Genomic DNA, 16,691 nt, shown 5'->3' with positions numbered 1-16,691 from the left:
TCTTCACCCAGGACCGTGTCCTCACCCACTCCTCCAACACTGTAGTTAAATGCAGATGACACTACAGCGGTTGCCTCATTGCGGATAATGATGAGACCTGGTATAGGCAGGTGGTCCAGCATCTGGAGGGGTGGTGTGCTGACAACGATCTGGTCCTCAACACCTCCAAGACTAAAGAGGTCATCTTTGACTTCAAGAGGACCAGGAGAACGGCACAGCACCCAATCTACATCATGGGTGAGGAGGTGGAGTGAGTGGAATCAGTCAGATTCCTTGGCACGTTATGATCTGACTTGGCTGTGGAGGTGTGTTTCTGAGTTTCAGGCTGGGCAAGAAGGTTTCCTTGGGTACCAGGGCGGAGTCTGGTTGCTGCCTGTTCTCACACCTGTTCATTATCTACAGTCATCAAGGACCATACTTAAGGAGCAGCAGGAGCACCAGTCTTCGCCAGATCGTTTTACCATTTCCGTGTTAATCAGGCCGTATAATTCTCTCTGGGTTTAAGCAAAGAGTTTAGTGTTTACTTACCTTGTTTCCATCGTTTCAGCCATGTTCCTCCAGAGACTCTGTCGGATCGCCTGGCTTCCTTTCTCGGCCTACCAACATCAGTGCCTTACCCGGATTTTCCTCCGGATCCACCTCACCACCTGCCTGCTCACCTGCCGCCACTCTGGAACACATCCTCCAGCCAGTCCGACTCTGCCCCACTCTCCAGTCATATTCCACCAGCTCACAGTAAGACTGTCTTCATTCCTGTTTTGGATCATTTTCCCTATTTGGATTCACAAGCTAACCTAACTCTCCTCAACCAGTTACGCCTGCCTCATAGACTCCTGCGCTGCCTGGTTACTCACCATTCTGATTCAACATTTTCCTGTTACCTCTACTTGGTCACAAAGAATTTTTTTTCCCTTCTAAACTGAATCTCACTGTTGAGTCCTTTTTTCTGGTTTGGCTGATGCTCCCGTGACAGGCACATACATCACCAAGGATCTGACATAAGGCGCATTCCCACTGTAGACGGCATCCGTCCCAGTTTGGAAGGAGCAGCTCTCATTTCTAGAAATATGGACGAATTTATTAGTCATCCAAAAACATGACAACCCAGGGTTGAGACCAGGATGCAGAGTTGTAGTCTTACAGACTTCTCTGCGGCTTCCCACCTGATGCTACCCCCCCCCCCCCCCCTCAATCAAAAAACACAAAAGGAGCAAATCCTCTTGTGCAAAAAAAATTTAAAACAGAAACTTTAACTGAACAAAAACATCAAACTATTAAATGTGGTTTGCTGAATATTAGATCTCTCCTTTGGAAGTCTCTGTTAGTGAATGATTTGATCTGTGATCATCATATTGATAAATTTTGTCTGACAGAAACCTGGCTGCAGCAGGAGGATCATGTTAGCATTAATGAATCAACTCCCTCTGACTATTTAAATGTTCATGTTCCTCGAACCACAGGCAGAGGAGGAGGAGTGGCAGCTATCTTCAGATCAGGGTTACTAATCAGTCCGAGACCCAAGATTAGTTTTAGCTCTTTTGAATCTCTGATTCTCAGTTTTTCCCAAAGTGGAAATCATAAAAACCTCTTGTGTTTGTTGTTGTGTATCGTCCACCTGGCCCTTATTCTGAGTTTCTATCTGAATTCTCAGAGTTTTTATCCCAGTTAGTGCTGAGTACAGATAAAGTCATTGTAGTGGGTGACTTTAATATTCATGTAGATGTTGAAAATGACAGCCTAAATATTAACTTTAATTCTATATTATACTCTATTGGATTTTCTCAGAGTGTTCACAGACCTACTCACTGCCTTAATCATACCCTTGACCTTGTGCTGACTTATGGCATTGAGAGTGAACAGTTAACAGTGTTCCCTCATAACCCTGTCTTGTCTGACCATTTTTTAATAACTTTTGAATTTACATTACTTGACTACACGGTTTCTGAGAAGAATTCTACATATAGAAGGTGTCTGTCAGAGAATGCTGTAACCAGATTTAAAGAGTTGATTTCATCATCCTTTTCTTCACTGCCATGTGCAGATATGACAGAGGACGGCTACCTAAATTTTACTCCAGTAGAACTTGACTCTCTTGTTGACAGCACTATAGCTTCAATGCGTACAACACTGGACAATGTTGCCCCTCTGAAAAGGAAGGTAATCTGTCAGAAGAGGTTGGCTCCTTGGTATAATTCACAGCTGCTTTAAAGCAGACTGCAAGAAAGCTGGAGAGACAGTGGCGTTCCTCTAATTTAGAAGAGTCTCAATTAGTCTGGAAAGATAGTTTAATAACGTATAAGAAAGCACTTTGTAAAGCTAGAACTGCTTATTATTCATCACTGATAGAAGATAATAAGAATAATCCCAGGTTTCTCTTCAGCGCTGTAGCCAGGCTGACAAAGAGTCCGAGCTCTGTTGAGGCATGTATTCCTTTAACTCTCAGCAGTGATGATTTCATGAGATTCTTCATCAATAAAATTGTTTCTATCAGAGAGAAGATTAATGGAATCCTTCCCACTATTATCACTGATGTATCATCAAGTAGAGCAGCTTTAGAAGTATCTTTTGAACCTGATTTGTATTTAGACAGCTTCTGTCCAGTTGATCTCTCTGAGCTAACAACAGCAATAGTCTCTTCTAAACCATCAACTTGTATTTTAGACCCAATCCCAACTGTTCAAGAAGGTTTTCCCCTTAATCAATACTTCCATATTGGATTTGATCAATCTGTCTTTGTTGACAGGATATGTACCTCAGACTTTTAAGGTTGCTGTAATTAAACCTTTACTTAAAAAACCTACTCTTGATTCAGAAGTGTTGGATAATTATCGACCTATATCCAATCTCCCTTTTTTGTCCAAAGTTCTTGAAAAAATAGTTGCAGTTCAACTTTGTGATTATTTACATAGAAATAATCTGTTTGAAGAGTTTCAGTCAGGATTCAGAGTTCATCATAGCACAGAAACGGCACTGGTGAAAGTTACCAATGATCTCCTCTTAGCCTCTGATAGCGGACTTGTTTCTGTGCTTGTCCTGTTGGATCTCAGAGCTGCATTTGATACGATCGATCACAGCATTCTGTTACAGAGACTTGAACATGTTATTGGGATTAAAGGAACTGCATTAGGCTGGTTTAAGTCATATTTATCTGATAGATTCCAGTTTGTTCTTGTTAATGAAGAATCTTCCTCACACACTGATGATACTCAGCTGTACTTATCTATGAAACCAGATGAAACCAATAGGTTGGTCAGACTACAAGCCTGTCTTAAAGACATAAAGACCTGGATGACTCAGAACTGTCTGCTTCTAAATTCAGACAAAACTGAAGTTGTTCTCTTTGGACCTGAGCGCTTCAGGGAGAAATTGTCTAGTTATATAGTTACTCTAGATGGTATTTCCTTGGCTTCTAGTTCTACAGTGAGGAACCTTGGAGTTATTTTTGACCAGAATTTATCATTTGACGCACATATAAAACTGGTTTCTAGGACTACCTTCTTTCACCTTCGTAATATTGCTAAAATCAGGAACATCCTGTCTCAGGATGATGCAGAGAAACTAGTTCATGCATTTGTTACTTCAAGATTGGACTACTGTAATTCCTTATTATTGGGCTGTCCCACATATTCTCTGAAAAGCCTCCAGCTGATCCAAAATGCTGCAGCCAGAGTTCTGATGAGAACTAACAGGAGAGATCATGTTTCTCCAGTTTTAGCTTCTCTTCATTGGCTCCCTGTTAAATTCAGAATAGAATTTAAGATTCTTCTCCTCACATATAAAGCTCTTAATGACCGAGCTCCATCATTTCTTAAAGATCTCATTGTAAGATATTTCCCTAACAGAGCACTTTGCTCCCAAACTGCAGGTTTACTTGTTGTTCCCAGAGTTTCTAAAAGTAGAATGGGAGGTAGAGCCTTCAATTATCAGGCCCCTCTCTTGTGGAATAAGCTGCCAGTAAATGTCCAGGAAGCAGACACCCTTTCCACTTTTAAGATTAGGCTTAAAACTTTCCTTTTTGATAAAGCTTATAGTTAGGGATGGCTCAGGTGATCCTGAAACATCCCATAGTTCTGCTGCTATAGGCTTAGACTGCTGGGGGACCTCATCTGTCACACCTTTCCTCACTTTGCTCTCTTTTTCCCCCTGTTTAATTTCTTAAATGATTTTATGTACATGTGACATTACTGTGGTTATTAACTTGTGTTTCCCTGTTCCAACAGGTATCCTTTGAATGGTGTTATGGTGTTTTTCCCCCCTCTTTTCCCTCTTTTCTGTCTTCTCAAACCCCAGCTGGTCGAGGCGGATGGCCACCCTTCCTGGTTCTGGTTCTGCCAGAGGTTTCTTCCTGATTCTGCCAGAGGTTTCTTCCTGGCTCTGGTTCTGCCAGAGGTTTCTTCCTGGTTCTGGTTCTGCCAGAGGTTTCTTCCTGGTTCTGGTTCTGCCAGAGGTTTCTTCCTGTTAAAAGGGAGTCGTTCCTTTCCACAGTCCCTCAGGCTCAGGTCGGGAGATTGGACTGAAGACACATTTCGGTCCAATCTGTTGGTTTCCTTAGCTAGGATATAATTTTTTTAATTGGCTCCATATGAATTAATTGGATTATGATTACAATGAATTGAATTCCAATTCGCTTGAATTATACTATATTATTTAAGTGCCTTGAGATGACAATTGTTGTAATCTGGCGCTATGTAAATAAAATTGAATTGAATTGAATAGATACATATTATTAGCATGCAATTTTATGTACACATACAAACAGATAACAATAACAGTCCCCCTACTTACAACTTTCCTTTATGGGATGTGGTAAAAATAGATACATTAATAAATAAAAAATGGGTGTAAAAGGTGGATTATAAAAACTTTGTTCACAAGTTTGTGGATGAACTAAGGGAGTTAACTAGTTTCAGAAATGGGTTCTTTAAAAGAGTTCCATGTATGCTGGTGTGAGTTGGAAGAAACTGAAAGTGCTTCTTAACACTTATTGACACTGTTTGGGCAGCAATGTTTTCCTTAAAATAATTAAGTTCAACCTGAAAAAGAAGAAGAGCAGCAGGCAGAACGTTGATGTGTACAATTCAGAATTGACCCCGTTTATTCAGAAATTGTAGAAATTCTATCATAAAAGCAGACTAAAGATAAGTTTTGGTACTGATCATCCTTTTTGTCTTTATTTGTTACTGTTGATACTATTACATGTACATTCAAAAATGTACTAATTTAGAATCAGACATACTGATATTTCCAAATCTGCTTTTAGATTTAGTTCCTTCTGACAACAATGAATCAACTATAGACATATTTGACTTTTCTCAGGGTTGTCTCTTAGTTTGGGACCCATGGAGTACGTGTGTCTGACAAACCTACGACTTGACCGCGACAAGGTTCCGCATGGATTGAGTTTGCGATGCATCCGCATTACCGTCTCCCTTTTGACACACAAGCCATGTCTCTGTTTTAAAGTCAGCCACATTGTTCTGTACCCAAACAGCTGTCCTGGTCCGCTTAGCTCTGATACAATGGCCCGTCTGATTTCAGTTGGCGAAGAGTAGCCGCCCTGTCTCAGTCATACATTTTTCAGCCGTGCCTTCAGAGTCCTGCGGGACATTAAATGTCATGATGGGTCTAGAGCATATAGCACATATTACATATGTATGCCCTTTGTTGAAATACTATTTTCTCAATTCAAGCTCCTTTTCCATCCTTTCAAACTGGGTTTAAAATTCCCACAAGGATGCTACTGAGAGTAACAGGAAATATCGCCAGATTTGGGTTTGTCCAATCACGAACAAGAAGTGCTGTCCCCATGGTCCCTACCCTTTCCGTAATCTGAAATGTTTTTGTATTTTCTTAAATGTTGTCGTGTTTCCTGAAATGTTGTTGCATTTTCTGAAATGTTTTTGTGTTTTCTGAAATGTTGCGTTTTCTGAAATGTTGCGTTTTCTGAAATGTCGTTGTGTTTTCTGAAATGTAGATGTGTTTTCTGAAATGTTGCGTTTTCTGAAATGTTGCGTTTTCTGAAATGTTGCGTTTTCTGAAATGTCGTTGTGTTTTCTGAAATGTCGTTGCGTTTTCTGAAATGTCGTCGTGTTTTCTGAAATGTCGTTGTTTTTTCTGAAATGTCGTTGCGTTTTCTGAAATGTCGTAGTTTTTTCTGAAATGTCGTCGTGTTTTCTGAAATATCGTCGTGTTTTCTGAAATGTCGTCGCGTTTTCTGAAATGTCGTCGCGTTTTCTGAAATGTCGTCGCGTTTTCTGAAATGTCGTTGCGTTTTTTCTGAAATGTCGTCGCGTTTTTTTCTGAAATGTCGTCGCGTTTTTTTCTGAAATGTCGTCGCGTTTTTTCTGAAATGTCGTAGTTTTTTCTGAAATGTCATCGTGTTTTCTGAAATGTCGTGTTTTCTCAAATGTCATTGCGTTTTCTGAAATGTCATTGCGTTTTCTGAAATGTCGTTGTGTTTTCTGAAATGTTGTCTTTTCTGAAATGTCATCGCGTTTTCTGAAATGTCGCATTTTCTGAAATGTCATCGCGTTTTCTGAAATGTTGTGTTTTCTGAAATGTCGCGTTTTCTGAAATGTCGTCGTGTTTTCTGAAATGTCATCGCGTTTTCTGAAATGTCGTGTTTTCTGAAATGTCATTGCGTTTTCTGAAATGTCGTTGTGTTTTCTGAAATGTCATTGCGTTTTCTGAAATGTCGTTGTGTTTTCTGAAATGTCGCGTTTTCTGAAATGTCGTTGTGTTTTCTGAAATGTCCTGAAACAATTAGTTTTGGGCTGATAATGTAAATAGAAAATGCATTTGTATAAAGAATACATATTTAACTGCTACCATGTTGATAAGAGTATGAAAAAATATCTATTTAAGGTTAATTTAGAACATATTGAAATATGTATTAAAAAACATATTTTGTGATTAATCACAAATTAACTATGGACAATTTATGGATTATTCATGATTATGTAAATATTTTAATCGATTGACAGCCCTAATATATCCGTAGTATTCTAGGTAAAACCATTACTTGGGCAACACACTGAAGGCCACTTTGCCTTCCGATGCATCCATTGGTGTATGAATGTAGAAGAAAGTACTGTGCAGATTAGACTCTGACGTGCTGTGTGAGTGTGTGAGTGAACGTGGCATGTGGTGTGAAAGTGCTTTGAGTGGTCAGCGAGACGAGAAAAATTCTATACAAGTACAGTCCATATACCATTTTGAAAAAACATTTATTTTAATTTTCTAAACGTAGCGCTGTAAAACTTAACAGAATCGGGCCTGTCTCAGTGCTTACAATGTAATCTGTAAGTTTTATAGTACAAAAGCTACAGCCATGGATGAGTTACTGTAGTTTGGTACAAACGGGTGAAAAATCTTGGTCCAAAGATTGTAAAATCTGCAAATCAGCACTTGAAACTCACAAAAAACACCCTGTATGGTGCATGTTTCTTATACTTTTTATAAGGTTTTATTGGATTTTCTGTATGAGTATGAAAATAATTGCAAAAATAGTTCCCCGTCTGTTCATCATCTTCCAGTACACCCTCAAATGGATGATGGCTGTTTGATGTTAAAGATGCACACAGAGAAACTAAATGTTTTTTTTTCACTACAAAAGAGGTTCATGTCTGAAAATAGCTGTAGGAAAGGTCACTATGTCTTCGCTAATTGTTTATGCATCCATGCAGAAAGATGACACACACAAATACACATGCCATACCCAAGAATAGAAATGATGGCAGTTATGAAGTAGTGTGGGAGACTAGACAGTGTCATGACTGGGAGCCGGAGAAGGGTGATAAATCACACATCACACTTCCCACATGACTCAGATATAATTAAGGAGACTTGTGGAAGGAAAGCAAGGAGGTGCTAAACATGTGTATCTTTTCATCGTGGTTTTTTAAACTGTGAAATACACTCATACAAAGTTGTTGGGAAGCTCGAGTATCATATTACATGTGTGGTAAATATCAACATGAGGAATGTATTTATATTTAAATAGAGCAATGTGTTATGGTATTTAAATTACCACGACCATGTAAACTGAGATATTGTGCAGGGAGTGTTTCAAACTGGCGATCTCTTGTATGACACACTATGGCTTAGCGCCTTCTTTGATTGCCTCTTTTGTGGCCAAATGTCTACTTTCCATGCAAGATGTGGAGTCATGGAAAGTGGACATCATCCAGTAAAAACAGGCATGGAGACGCAGAGCGTTGATGTGTTAACAAATAGAAAACGAAGCTACATCTATAGAAACAGCCTTTGCTGTGAAACTGCAGTGTTTTCATCTGTGCACCACCACATTTGGTTGGCACATGACAAAGCATTTCTAATTTCTAAGAACAAGTTTAGTTACAGTGAAGCCAGCTCAAAGAGGAACACGTGATGTTTGAACCTCGCATAGTGCAGCGACACTTTTTAAAATAAATCTTTTTTGTTTTTAGCTAGTTTGCCAAGATATCAGATTTCATGCTGTCACACTGCAGAGGAAGCTGAAAAAACTGTCATGTTTTAGGCTTTTCTCTGCACTGGAGCAAGCCTGGGCTGCATTTCAGCGCCAGTGTGCTTTGTTTTATGTGCTTTAAGGCTAATGTTTTCTGTTCAGCTACTTTAATGCATTTTATCTTTTGCCTAATTTACCCTGCCATACATTTTCACTGCCTTTACAAAGTCAAACGTGTGAACAACTTTGCTGCAATGAAGAGAGAGTGTCACATTAATGCTACTCGTCAAAACTATTCAGAATAAAATTTTAGCACAAAATGAGATTATGATTGTTGTAACTTCATTAATTACTTAAATCTTAATTTCTCCCCAACCATTAACCACATAAATCTTTACTTTTTTGACAAATTATTTTGTGTACTCTTTAGAAAGGGAAGGTATCTCACACAGTCAGTCATTTCCAGGCACTTTAGGCAGCAGATAAAGTCTGATGTATGTCCAGTTAAATCCCCATATAAACCATTTCACTGCAATCCAGTTACAACCCAGTTCCATCCTAATCAGGCGTGTTCATTATAGCTCTATCTATATGATGCCAATTCATAGAAACAAGCAAACACCAAAACCAAGTTTAGCTAAAGAAGCCAACAAATCGCATTGAATCTTCAGTTCTATTCAATCCCCCACTCAAAGCATGCATGTGACTGCAGGCAGCCATCTGCTTTGACCAAGTCGGCGGGGCGAGAGGATCCCATAAAGGCGTAAACACAAAAACATGTGCCCATGCAAAGGTCTGTGAATTTCATATTTTCGCTCAGTATTAAGGCACAGGCCACAGGTCAGGTAAGGTTCAGGTGGAAACCGCGTCACCGCTTTCCTTTTTTTCCTCAATCACACACGCCTGACTTTAGCTGCACAGCTAAGCTAACGGGGTGAGGAAGTCACAGGCTGCCCTGCTGTTAGGCTGTAAACACATCACATGTCATCATGTCATGGCCGGGCATGCTGACCCACAGCCATGACACTACGGAGACATACTGACTGCTGTTTTTCACCTCTGAGCGGTGGCCTGCTTTGACGATCATTTGAACTAACCACAAACCAGACTCAGTGACAAATACTACAGTCCTGATAAAAGCCTGTGGTGCTGAACAGGCTGGTCTTATTTCAAGGCATTGATATGCATCACCAACAAAAATTATTATCTGACACTGGGCTGAGATTAGAGGTGACATAAGCATCATAGTTTTTTTAAGTGGCAAATATTCTGCTGACAATCAGTACTCATGTATCAGCGTGTGTGGTATGCTGACAAGCAGGGACTTATGAGATAAGCCTGAAAGATTAAGTTGTCTCCACCAAATGAAAAACGATTCTCTCCCAAAAACAAACTGTGAAATGATACAGCAGAAACAAGCAAAGTTCAACATGCTGCGTCCATTAACACAGAACCGCCTGCGAAAAACTCTTTCTTAGAGTGTAAAAATGATTCAATAAATATTCAGAACCAATGTCCGTCCACAAATGTGTTGATTTAAACGGAGCTTTGATCCTTTTCTGTCTTAAACTGCTGGTGGATATTTGGATGTTTTCTCCATTTCAAACACAACACGATGTGATGTGCTTTTCTACTTCTACTACGCTGTGCTTTCGCAAATAATGCAATTTTTAGCATGTAGTTTCAGATGAAATTTGACTTGGGATCATATTTGAGATTTTATGTGACTGATAATGCAGCTCTACTCCAGTAGTCCAAAATATATTAACTGCTCAACTAGGTACAAAAATAACTCTCTATTTAGGTTTAGGGTCAGGAAAAGAAAGCCAAGAGCTGTTTTACTATGGAGGGCAGCTTAATCAGAGTAAGAGCCCGTATTAATACCTTTTCAGCTTATTAGACTAGCTTTGAATATTAAATTTGGTTTGACTGATCTAAATCTGAGATCTTTTATTCCTGTTGTGATGTCTTTGTTAGACACAGTTAACAGATCTGTCCGTGATTCCCAAAATCATTCTTCCATCCCATCTGGTTTGCATCATGTTGGAATATTATCTGTTTTTCCCTGAGACATGATGTCAAAGCATGCCTCTGGGCTGTATATTGGTGTTAAACATAGAGGGCAGCAACTGGAGTTTTCCATCACTGCATCATCACCACAATCCCACAAAAAAGCCCAGCTGTGAAGAAGTTCAAGAGCAGAGTGAGGGAGAAGCAGCCAACAGGTGCTCAGTTTCCTGGTTTAAACAAAGAAAATACTAATCTGGATGTCATTAACTTTTTTCTTTAGTTTACAATCTGTGCAAAAATGGACCAAATCCAGAAGTGCTGATCCTTTCTTTTACATTAAGAGTAAAGTATAGCCCACTGCTGTTTGATCTCCTTCTAAAAGTTTGAAGAATATACAAGCTGCTATGCACTTTTGAACTCTTTTCTCAGACTGAACCGATTGATCCTCAGCCCCAGACGCGACCCTCTCGTTCAGCCTCTTACTCACTGATGAGCTGCTTTTGTGACGTTAGTGCTGGTCCGAGGAGCTCGTTTTTTCTTGCTGGTGTTCTGCATCTCCACACAACCTGGATCAAAATCCCTTAAAGACGGACTGATAACAGTCAGTAACACTTTAGAAAAGATAGACGAAACATCCAAAAGATTAGGCTTTCAAAAGTCTGCCTTCATCATGATTAAAGTCACAAAAAGCCTCTTGAGTGTGACTTTGACGCTCTTCTGTGGGCAGCAGGACAGAGTGAAGTGTTGTGACCTTGCTCCCTCTTTTTCTCACTCCTTTCCGCCCCCCCTCTCTGGCATTTCACCCATACAGCGTAACCCCTTCTCCTTGTGTGACAAACGCTGAGAACCAGGGGAAGGAACGTTTATCACCCCGTCTAAGCTGACAGAAATGCATACCTAAAGAAATATTCTCCCTCCAACTAAAATGACAGGTGTTTTGTTTCTGTCCTTTTTTCTGGGATGGTACATAAAACAAAGGTCGTAATTAGATTATTCACTGACAGGGAACACAAGCCTTAGTTCCTGTACTTTCACACATACTTCAAATAGTATTTTGCTATTTGGGACATTTCATCTCAGTCAGTCAGTCAGTCAGGGCAGCATCCAGGGATAGCCCTCTTTTACAGGATGGTAGAAATGACTGGGTCACAAGCCATAGCTTCAGTCTCAGGTGTCAGCAGACTGCTGATTCAGAGGGGTAATGCTGGGGGACGTGAGAGGGAAGGAGGACTGGAATGATGTCAGGTGATAGAGTGACACGTGAGAAGAGGGGTGGCTAATGCGTACTTTTAGGTTGTGGGACAACAGGAGAAGGACACCCTGAGATGATCAGAGAGAGTAACACTAACACAATTAGTCTGGCTTTGTCAGTGTTTTTTATCTGCTTTTTGCTTTGCTCTTAAATATAATTATACTCTGCAGATGTCACATGTAGATGCAAGAAACACAGACACTCAACATATGCTAAATATATATACATATTGATTTTTGTCCATGTAAAACTGGGACTAATCCAATTAATCCAAGCAGCAAAAGCTGAGATAACCTCAACTGTTTGCTGCGGCTCAAGCTGGAAAAACAGACCTATAGTCCTGTACTTTTTCCTTTATGGAAACATATGCTACCACTCGATAACTGTCACACTCCCTAAGGCAAGACAACTGAACTCATGATTAACACAAAGTCTTTTTCCCACATTAATCAATAAAAAAACACTTGCTTTATTTTCTATGAGGCTAGAAGCAGCAGCTGATGCTTTTATGTCAAAAGCTGTGAGCAGATTAACTTGATAGTCACTCTTCCTCTGTATACAGCTAAAAGTCTGGGGAGTCAACGGCCGGAACATGAAGACTAAGGACATTAACAAGAACCCTACATGGCTGAAAGATAAGATTCGACTAATGGCATGAGAAACAAAAGCCAAAACAAGTCCAAACAGGAACAAAAAAGCCTTGACCAAACAGAAACCAAGGCCAAATAAGTCCACCGACCGCAGCAAATTACTCTCCCAGTGAAACTGTGACGAGCTCCACCATCCCATCAGTATGCTAACATGTGGGTAATGCTGTCCAACATCCTGCTGCATCACAGGGAGCTGGGTTCCACCTTCAGGAGAAGAACACGCTGCGCAGCGCTGCGCTGCACAGCTTCTGAATGCTTCCCCACTCAGACACAACTACGGCAGGCGTTCAAAGGTCTGGACTCAGGTCTACATTAAACTAGTTGCTTCTTTCTAATTGTCAAAAATTCAAAGCTTTATTCCTGAAGAAAGAAATTAAGGAAAAATGTAAAGTTAGCTTTAAAAAATGTGAAAGCTAAATTATTCACAAGAGGGTCTTTCAATTGTCCCACCTAGAGCAACTTTGGAAGATGAAAAGGATCTTAGAACAGAGCTCAGGAGATATCCAACAGGAACCGAACATAACTGAGCTCCAAACCCGGTTTCACTGGAAAACTTTCAGAGAAAACAGAAAAGACATAATGAGCGCTGGAAATCTGACCATGTCACATTTCTATAGACGGCTGTCTTACACACATGTGCATGTGTGCATGTGCATGTGTGCATGTGTGCATGTGTGCATGTGTGCATGTGTGCATAGCAAAAAAACCATCTCACAATCCTGTTGCTCTGGTCAGCAGCGACAACGTTTTAATGTAAAAGCATGATGAAATAACACAAAGGTCTGAAAAAATCACAGGCAGCAGGGATGCTTTCACCTCATTTACATCTACGGCTTTATTTACATGTTGCCATGGATACAGAGTGTTGTACTGTCTGGTCTGAGACTAATTATTTTAGTAAAATAAGAAAAAAATATACACAACCACCCTAGTATACTGTTTTTGTGTGCAGAGTGTATCACTGAGGTGGAGGAGGAGGAGGAGGGGGGGGAGGAGGGGGGAGAGGGTGATGATGAGGGAAGCCAGAGAAAGGGACAGAGTTCGGTGGCCAGAAAGGAGAGCAGAAAGCTGGATTGAAGAAAGAGGGAGGAGGAGGGGGAGGAGGAAGAGGGGAGTAGAGGGCGAAGCTGGGTGCGGGGAAGTGTTGTGGGGGAGGAGGATATGGGCAGGGAGGAGGGAGGTACATGGGAGGGACCTCTGTGTGTCGAGGAGGTGGGTATGTGGGTGTGTATGGTGGGTGTGTGTTTCTTGGGTCCTGGTGCCAGGCCCGGGGCCCTGCGTGTCTTCGTGGGACATCCTGAACATTGTGCCTTGGTTGCTTCATAGTATTCTGAGTAACATGAGACGGATTATCTGAGGAGAAGAAGAAGAAGATTTCAATTTCAGCTCTTTAACATGATCCCCACGGGAGCTCCTGCAGGTCGGGAGGACTGCTCTAAACCAAGCTCCTCCCATTACCCCCCCATCATATCCTGGGAGTACCTGAACCGCTGTTCTCCTTCTTCTTTCTGCCGTTCTTTACTTTCCTCTTTGCTTCCTGCTCTTTTTCGTCATCACTAAAATCTAAAGCCTGGGAGGGAGTGAGAAACAGGAGAAGAGGTGATGGAAGCCTTTCACTTTTATTTCAGCGTTTCAGATTCAAACTTTACATTTCTGAAAGTGAACAGTAGAACTGTGCACAGCCCGGAGTAAAACTCTGACAATCTGTTATCAACTTCCTTTTGTTTGCTTCCATTTTTGTTCCAGTTGGAAGTTGAACATTCAGTTTTCCCATTTGTTACTGAATGCAGCATCAAAAGTCTCACAAGTATTACTAAAAAGTCTGTGAAATGCTGCTAAACATTAGCCTCGGAAGTAAAGCGGAGGATCGCGAAACGTCATCAAGACCTGAAGGACTGTGTCTTAACAGAAAAAGACAGACAGTTGGTCATATATTCCATTATTCGTTGGATCTCTTAACACAGTGAAGATACATCCGATTGGATTTTTTGAGCTTCATCCTGCCTGCGAACATTTACTGTGCACATAAAGCTGGTAAAGGGACAGACATCCGTGCACGTTGTGCACGTCGTGCTTACCTCTTCTGGTGGTTCTTGGTCGTTCTTCCATGATGCATCAGAGCCTTTCAGACTAAGAGGAAAACATTTCACTGTAACGTCATCAGATGGACTTTAAAAGCAGCTCATGGGCGACATTTCTTCAAAGATAAACTATGAACTGTACACACGGAGAGCCTGTGTTTGTTAGTTCTTACAGTTTCAGCTGCTGTGTGAGGATGTATCCTGTGTATTCTTTAATGGCTGGGGCGTAATACAGAGTCTGTCCGTCCGTCAGTCCCTTACTGCTAATCTGGTCCACAGAGTTAAAACGCAAAATGTACAGGGGACTGGACACGGGGCCGAACACCTCAAAAACCTGAAACAAACACAGCGTTACTCTGAGGAGGGTTACAGGGCACACATAGCAGAGGAAAAGCTTCTGCAGGCCACCCACCTTTCCCACGGCCAGCCTATCGGCCCGAAAGATGATGCTGTCGTCATTCAGAGGAGGCGTGTCCTTCAGCGACTGGATGATAACTGCACAGAGGGACCCAGCTGAGACCGTGCACGTCCAACTGCGCTCCCATCAACACAAGGTGACATTTTTCCACAGCTGGAAAGTGTGCGTGTGTATTTACCGAGCTGCTGTACGATACTGGAGACTGTTCCTGCAGGCTGCAGCTCTGCTTCTTCTGGTAAAGTCACACACACTTCTTCCACCGCTGGAAGCTCCTGCAGACAAGCAGCATGACCTTTTAGCAAACTACCATTCATCACGTCTGAAGATGTGTTGGAAGCCAAATAATGTTGCAGAGAGCCAGGTAAGCTGCTTTCTGTACAAATCACAGGTGAATGCTTTTAAACTTCCTTTTTCACTTCCCAGCAACACATTTGAAAGTAAGATGCAGTGACGCTGCCTCTCTCTGGGAGACGGACACCGAGCACAGGTCTCATTCAGACTCCACAGCCTTCCCAGGAGAACACACTGACCTCAAGTAAGACTTCATCTCGACTTCTGACAGGGGCTGGTTGGCTGAAGCCTTCATCGTCATTATCATCCTCAAACATTGGCACAGTGAGAGATGAGGAAGAAGAGGAGGAAGAACTATCACTGAGGATGGGAAAAGAAGTACATCAAGGTCAGTTGTCTTTCTCTGAGCTGTGCCTGTGAGTAAGGCTGAGGGCAAATACCTGTCCGAGTCCTCCGAGTCCTCACACACACCGACTGCATCTGCAGGATGTGTGTGTGAGTCTGATGTCAGGACATCGTTTGGCGTCACAATGAGATTCTCTAAAAACGCTGTCACTGAGACCTCCTCCGTTCCTACTGATAGCTTCTGCTCGTCTGGTTCCGGCAGGCTTTGGTCCATCTGATATTATTCATATTTCAAACATTACAAACAGAAAATGGCACCTCATGTAATTAGATGACACATTAAGTAGAGCACAATTACAACCCAGTATTGATTTATAAAGCAAAGCCTCGTACAAAGTTTGAGTAACTGTACATTGTAAGGCAGCTATAGTTACTTATATTAATCACAAATTGTGTTCACTGGAATAAAAAAACTGAAAACTTTCAGAAATACAAGCGGCACCGATGAGGACACATAAGCAACATATGTAAAATTGAGCTGAGAGGCTCTTAAACATGCTTTTTATACGGCATGCAGACTTAGCTTGGTCGGCTAATCTGCTGCTGGTTGCTAAGAAGCTAACTGTGCTGCTTTCACGCGCCAGACAGAGCAGCACGAGCCCGGAGAGGTTTATTCAGGAAAGCCGAAAGGTTCCATGGAGAAGTAGAACTAATGCCACTTGCAAAGTCAATACCTTTCACTTGGGTAGCAACAGAGTCCGCGCTGAAAGACCCCTCAAGAAGCTCCACGAGCTCGCTCAGATTTACCAAATGATTTCCGCTGCTCGTTTTCAAAATAAAGCTTTGCTGGACGGTTGCGCTGATTTGACTGTTTTAATGAGTTCTGATAGCAGATCTGTGGTACTGCAACACTTGTTGGAGTGACTAAACGCAGTTCTATGTGGGAAGGAAAAAATAAGGAAATTAAGCTAGAGTGTGTCAGAAAGGCTTTTCTATGTACAGAGCCAGCTTCCAAGCTCACAGAATGACGCAGCGAGTCAGTGTAACCTACCGAGAACCAAAGCTGATGCATCAGTCTTAGTGTTGTCTGTGGGCCAGGGCAGTAGATTCCCTCCCCATATTTTACAAATCCCATAAGGAATTTATGGAGAATATCAGTTATACAATCAATTAAAATCCTGACATACATGTTTTACAA

The 16,691-nt window shown here is 41.4% G+C and overlaps 1 protein-coding gene across 1 annotated transcript; it reads right to left on the bottom strand.

The window, feature by feature from the left end:
• Window positions 1-13,121: 13,121 nt before the first annotated feature.
• On the bottom strand, window positions 13,122-16,317 carry naf1 (nuclear assembly factor 1 homolog (S. cerevisiae)). The gene is made up of 9 exons (XM_072383898.1): window positions 16,228-16,317; window positions 15,589-15,767; window positions 15,388-15,508; window positions 15,036-15,129; window positions 14,852-14,934; window positions 14,613-14,773; window positions 14,437-14,488; window positions 13,841-13,928; window positions 13,122-13,711 (listed from the first exon to the last, which is right to left on the bottom strand). Exons 2-9 carry the CDS (start codon window positions 15,765-15,767, stop codon window positions 13,317-13,319), a joined length of 1,173 nt encoding a protein of 390 aa, XP_072239999.1. The 5' UTR covers window positions 16,228-16,317; the 3' UTR covers window positions 13,122-13,316.
• Between the last annotated feature and the right edge of the window lie 374 nt (window positions 16,318-16,691).

Source organism: Leuresthes tenuis, unplaced genomic scaffold (assembly GCF_036924035.1).
Source record: "Leuresthes tenuis unplaced genomic scaffold, fLeuTen1.0.hap1 SCAF_4, whole genome shotgun sequence".
NCBI classification, from domain to species: Eukaryota; Metazoa; Chordata; class Actinopteri; order Atheriniformes; family Atherinopsidae; genus Leuresthes; species Leuresthes tenuis.
This window is presented reverse-complemented; position numbering and strand designations above follow the sequence as displayed.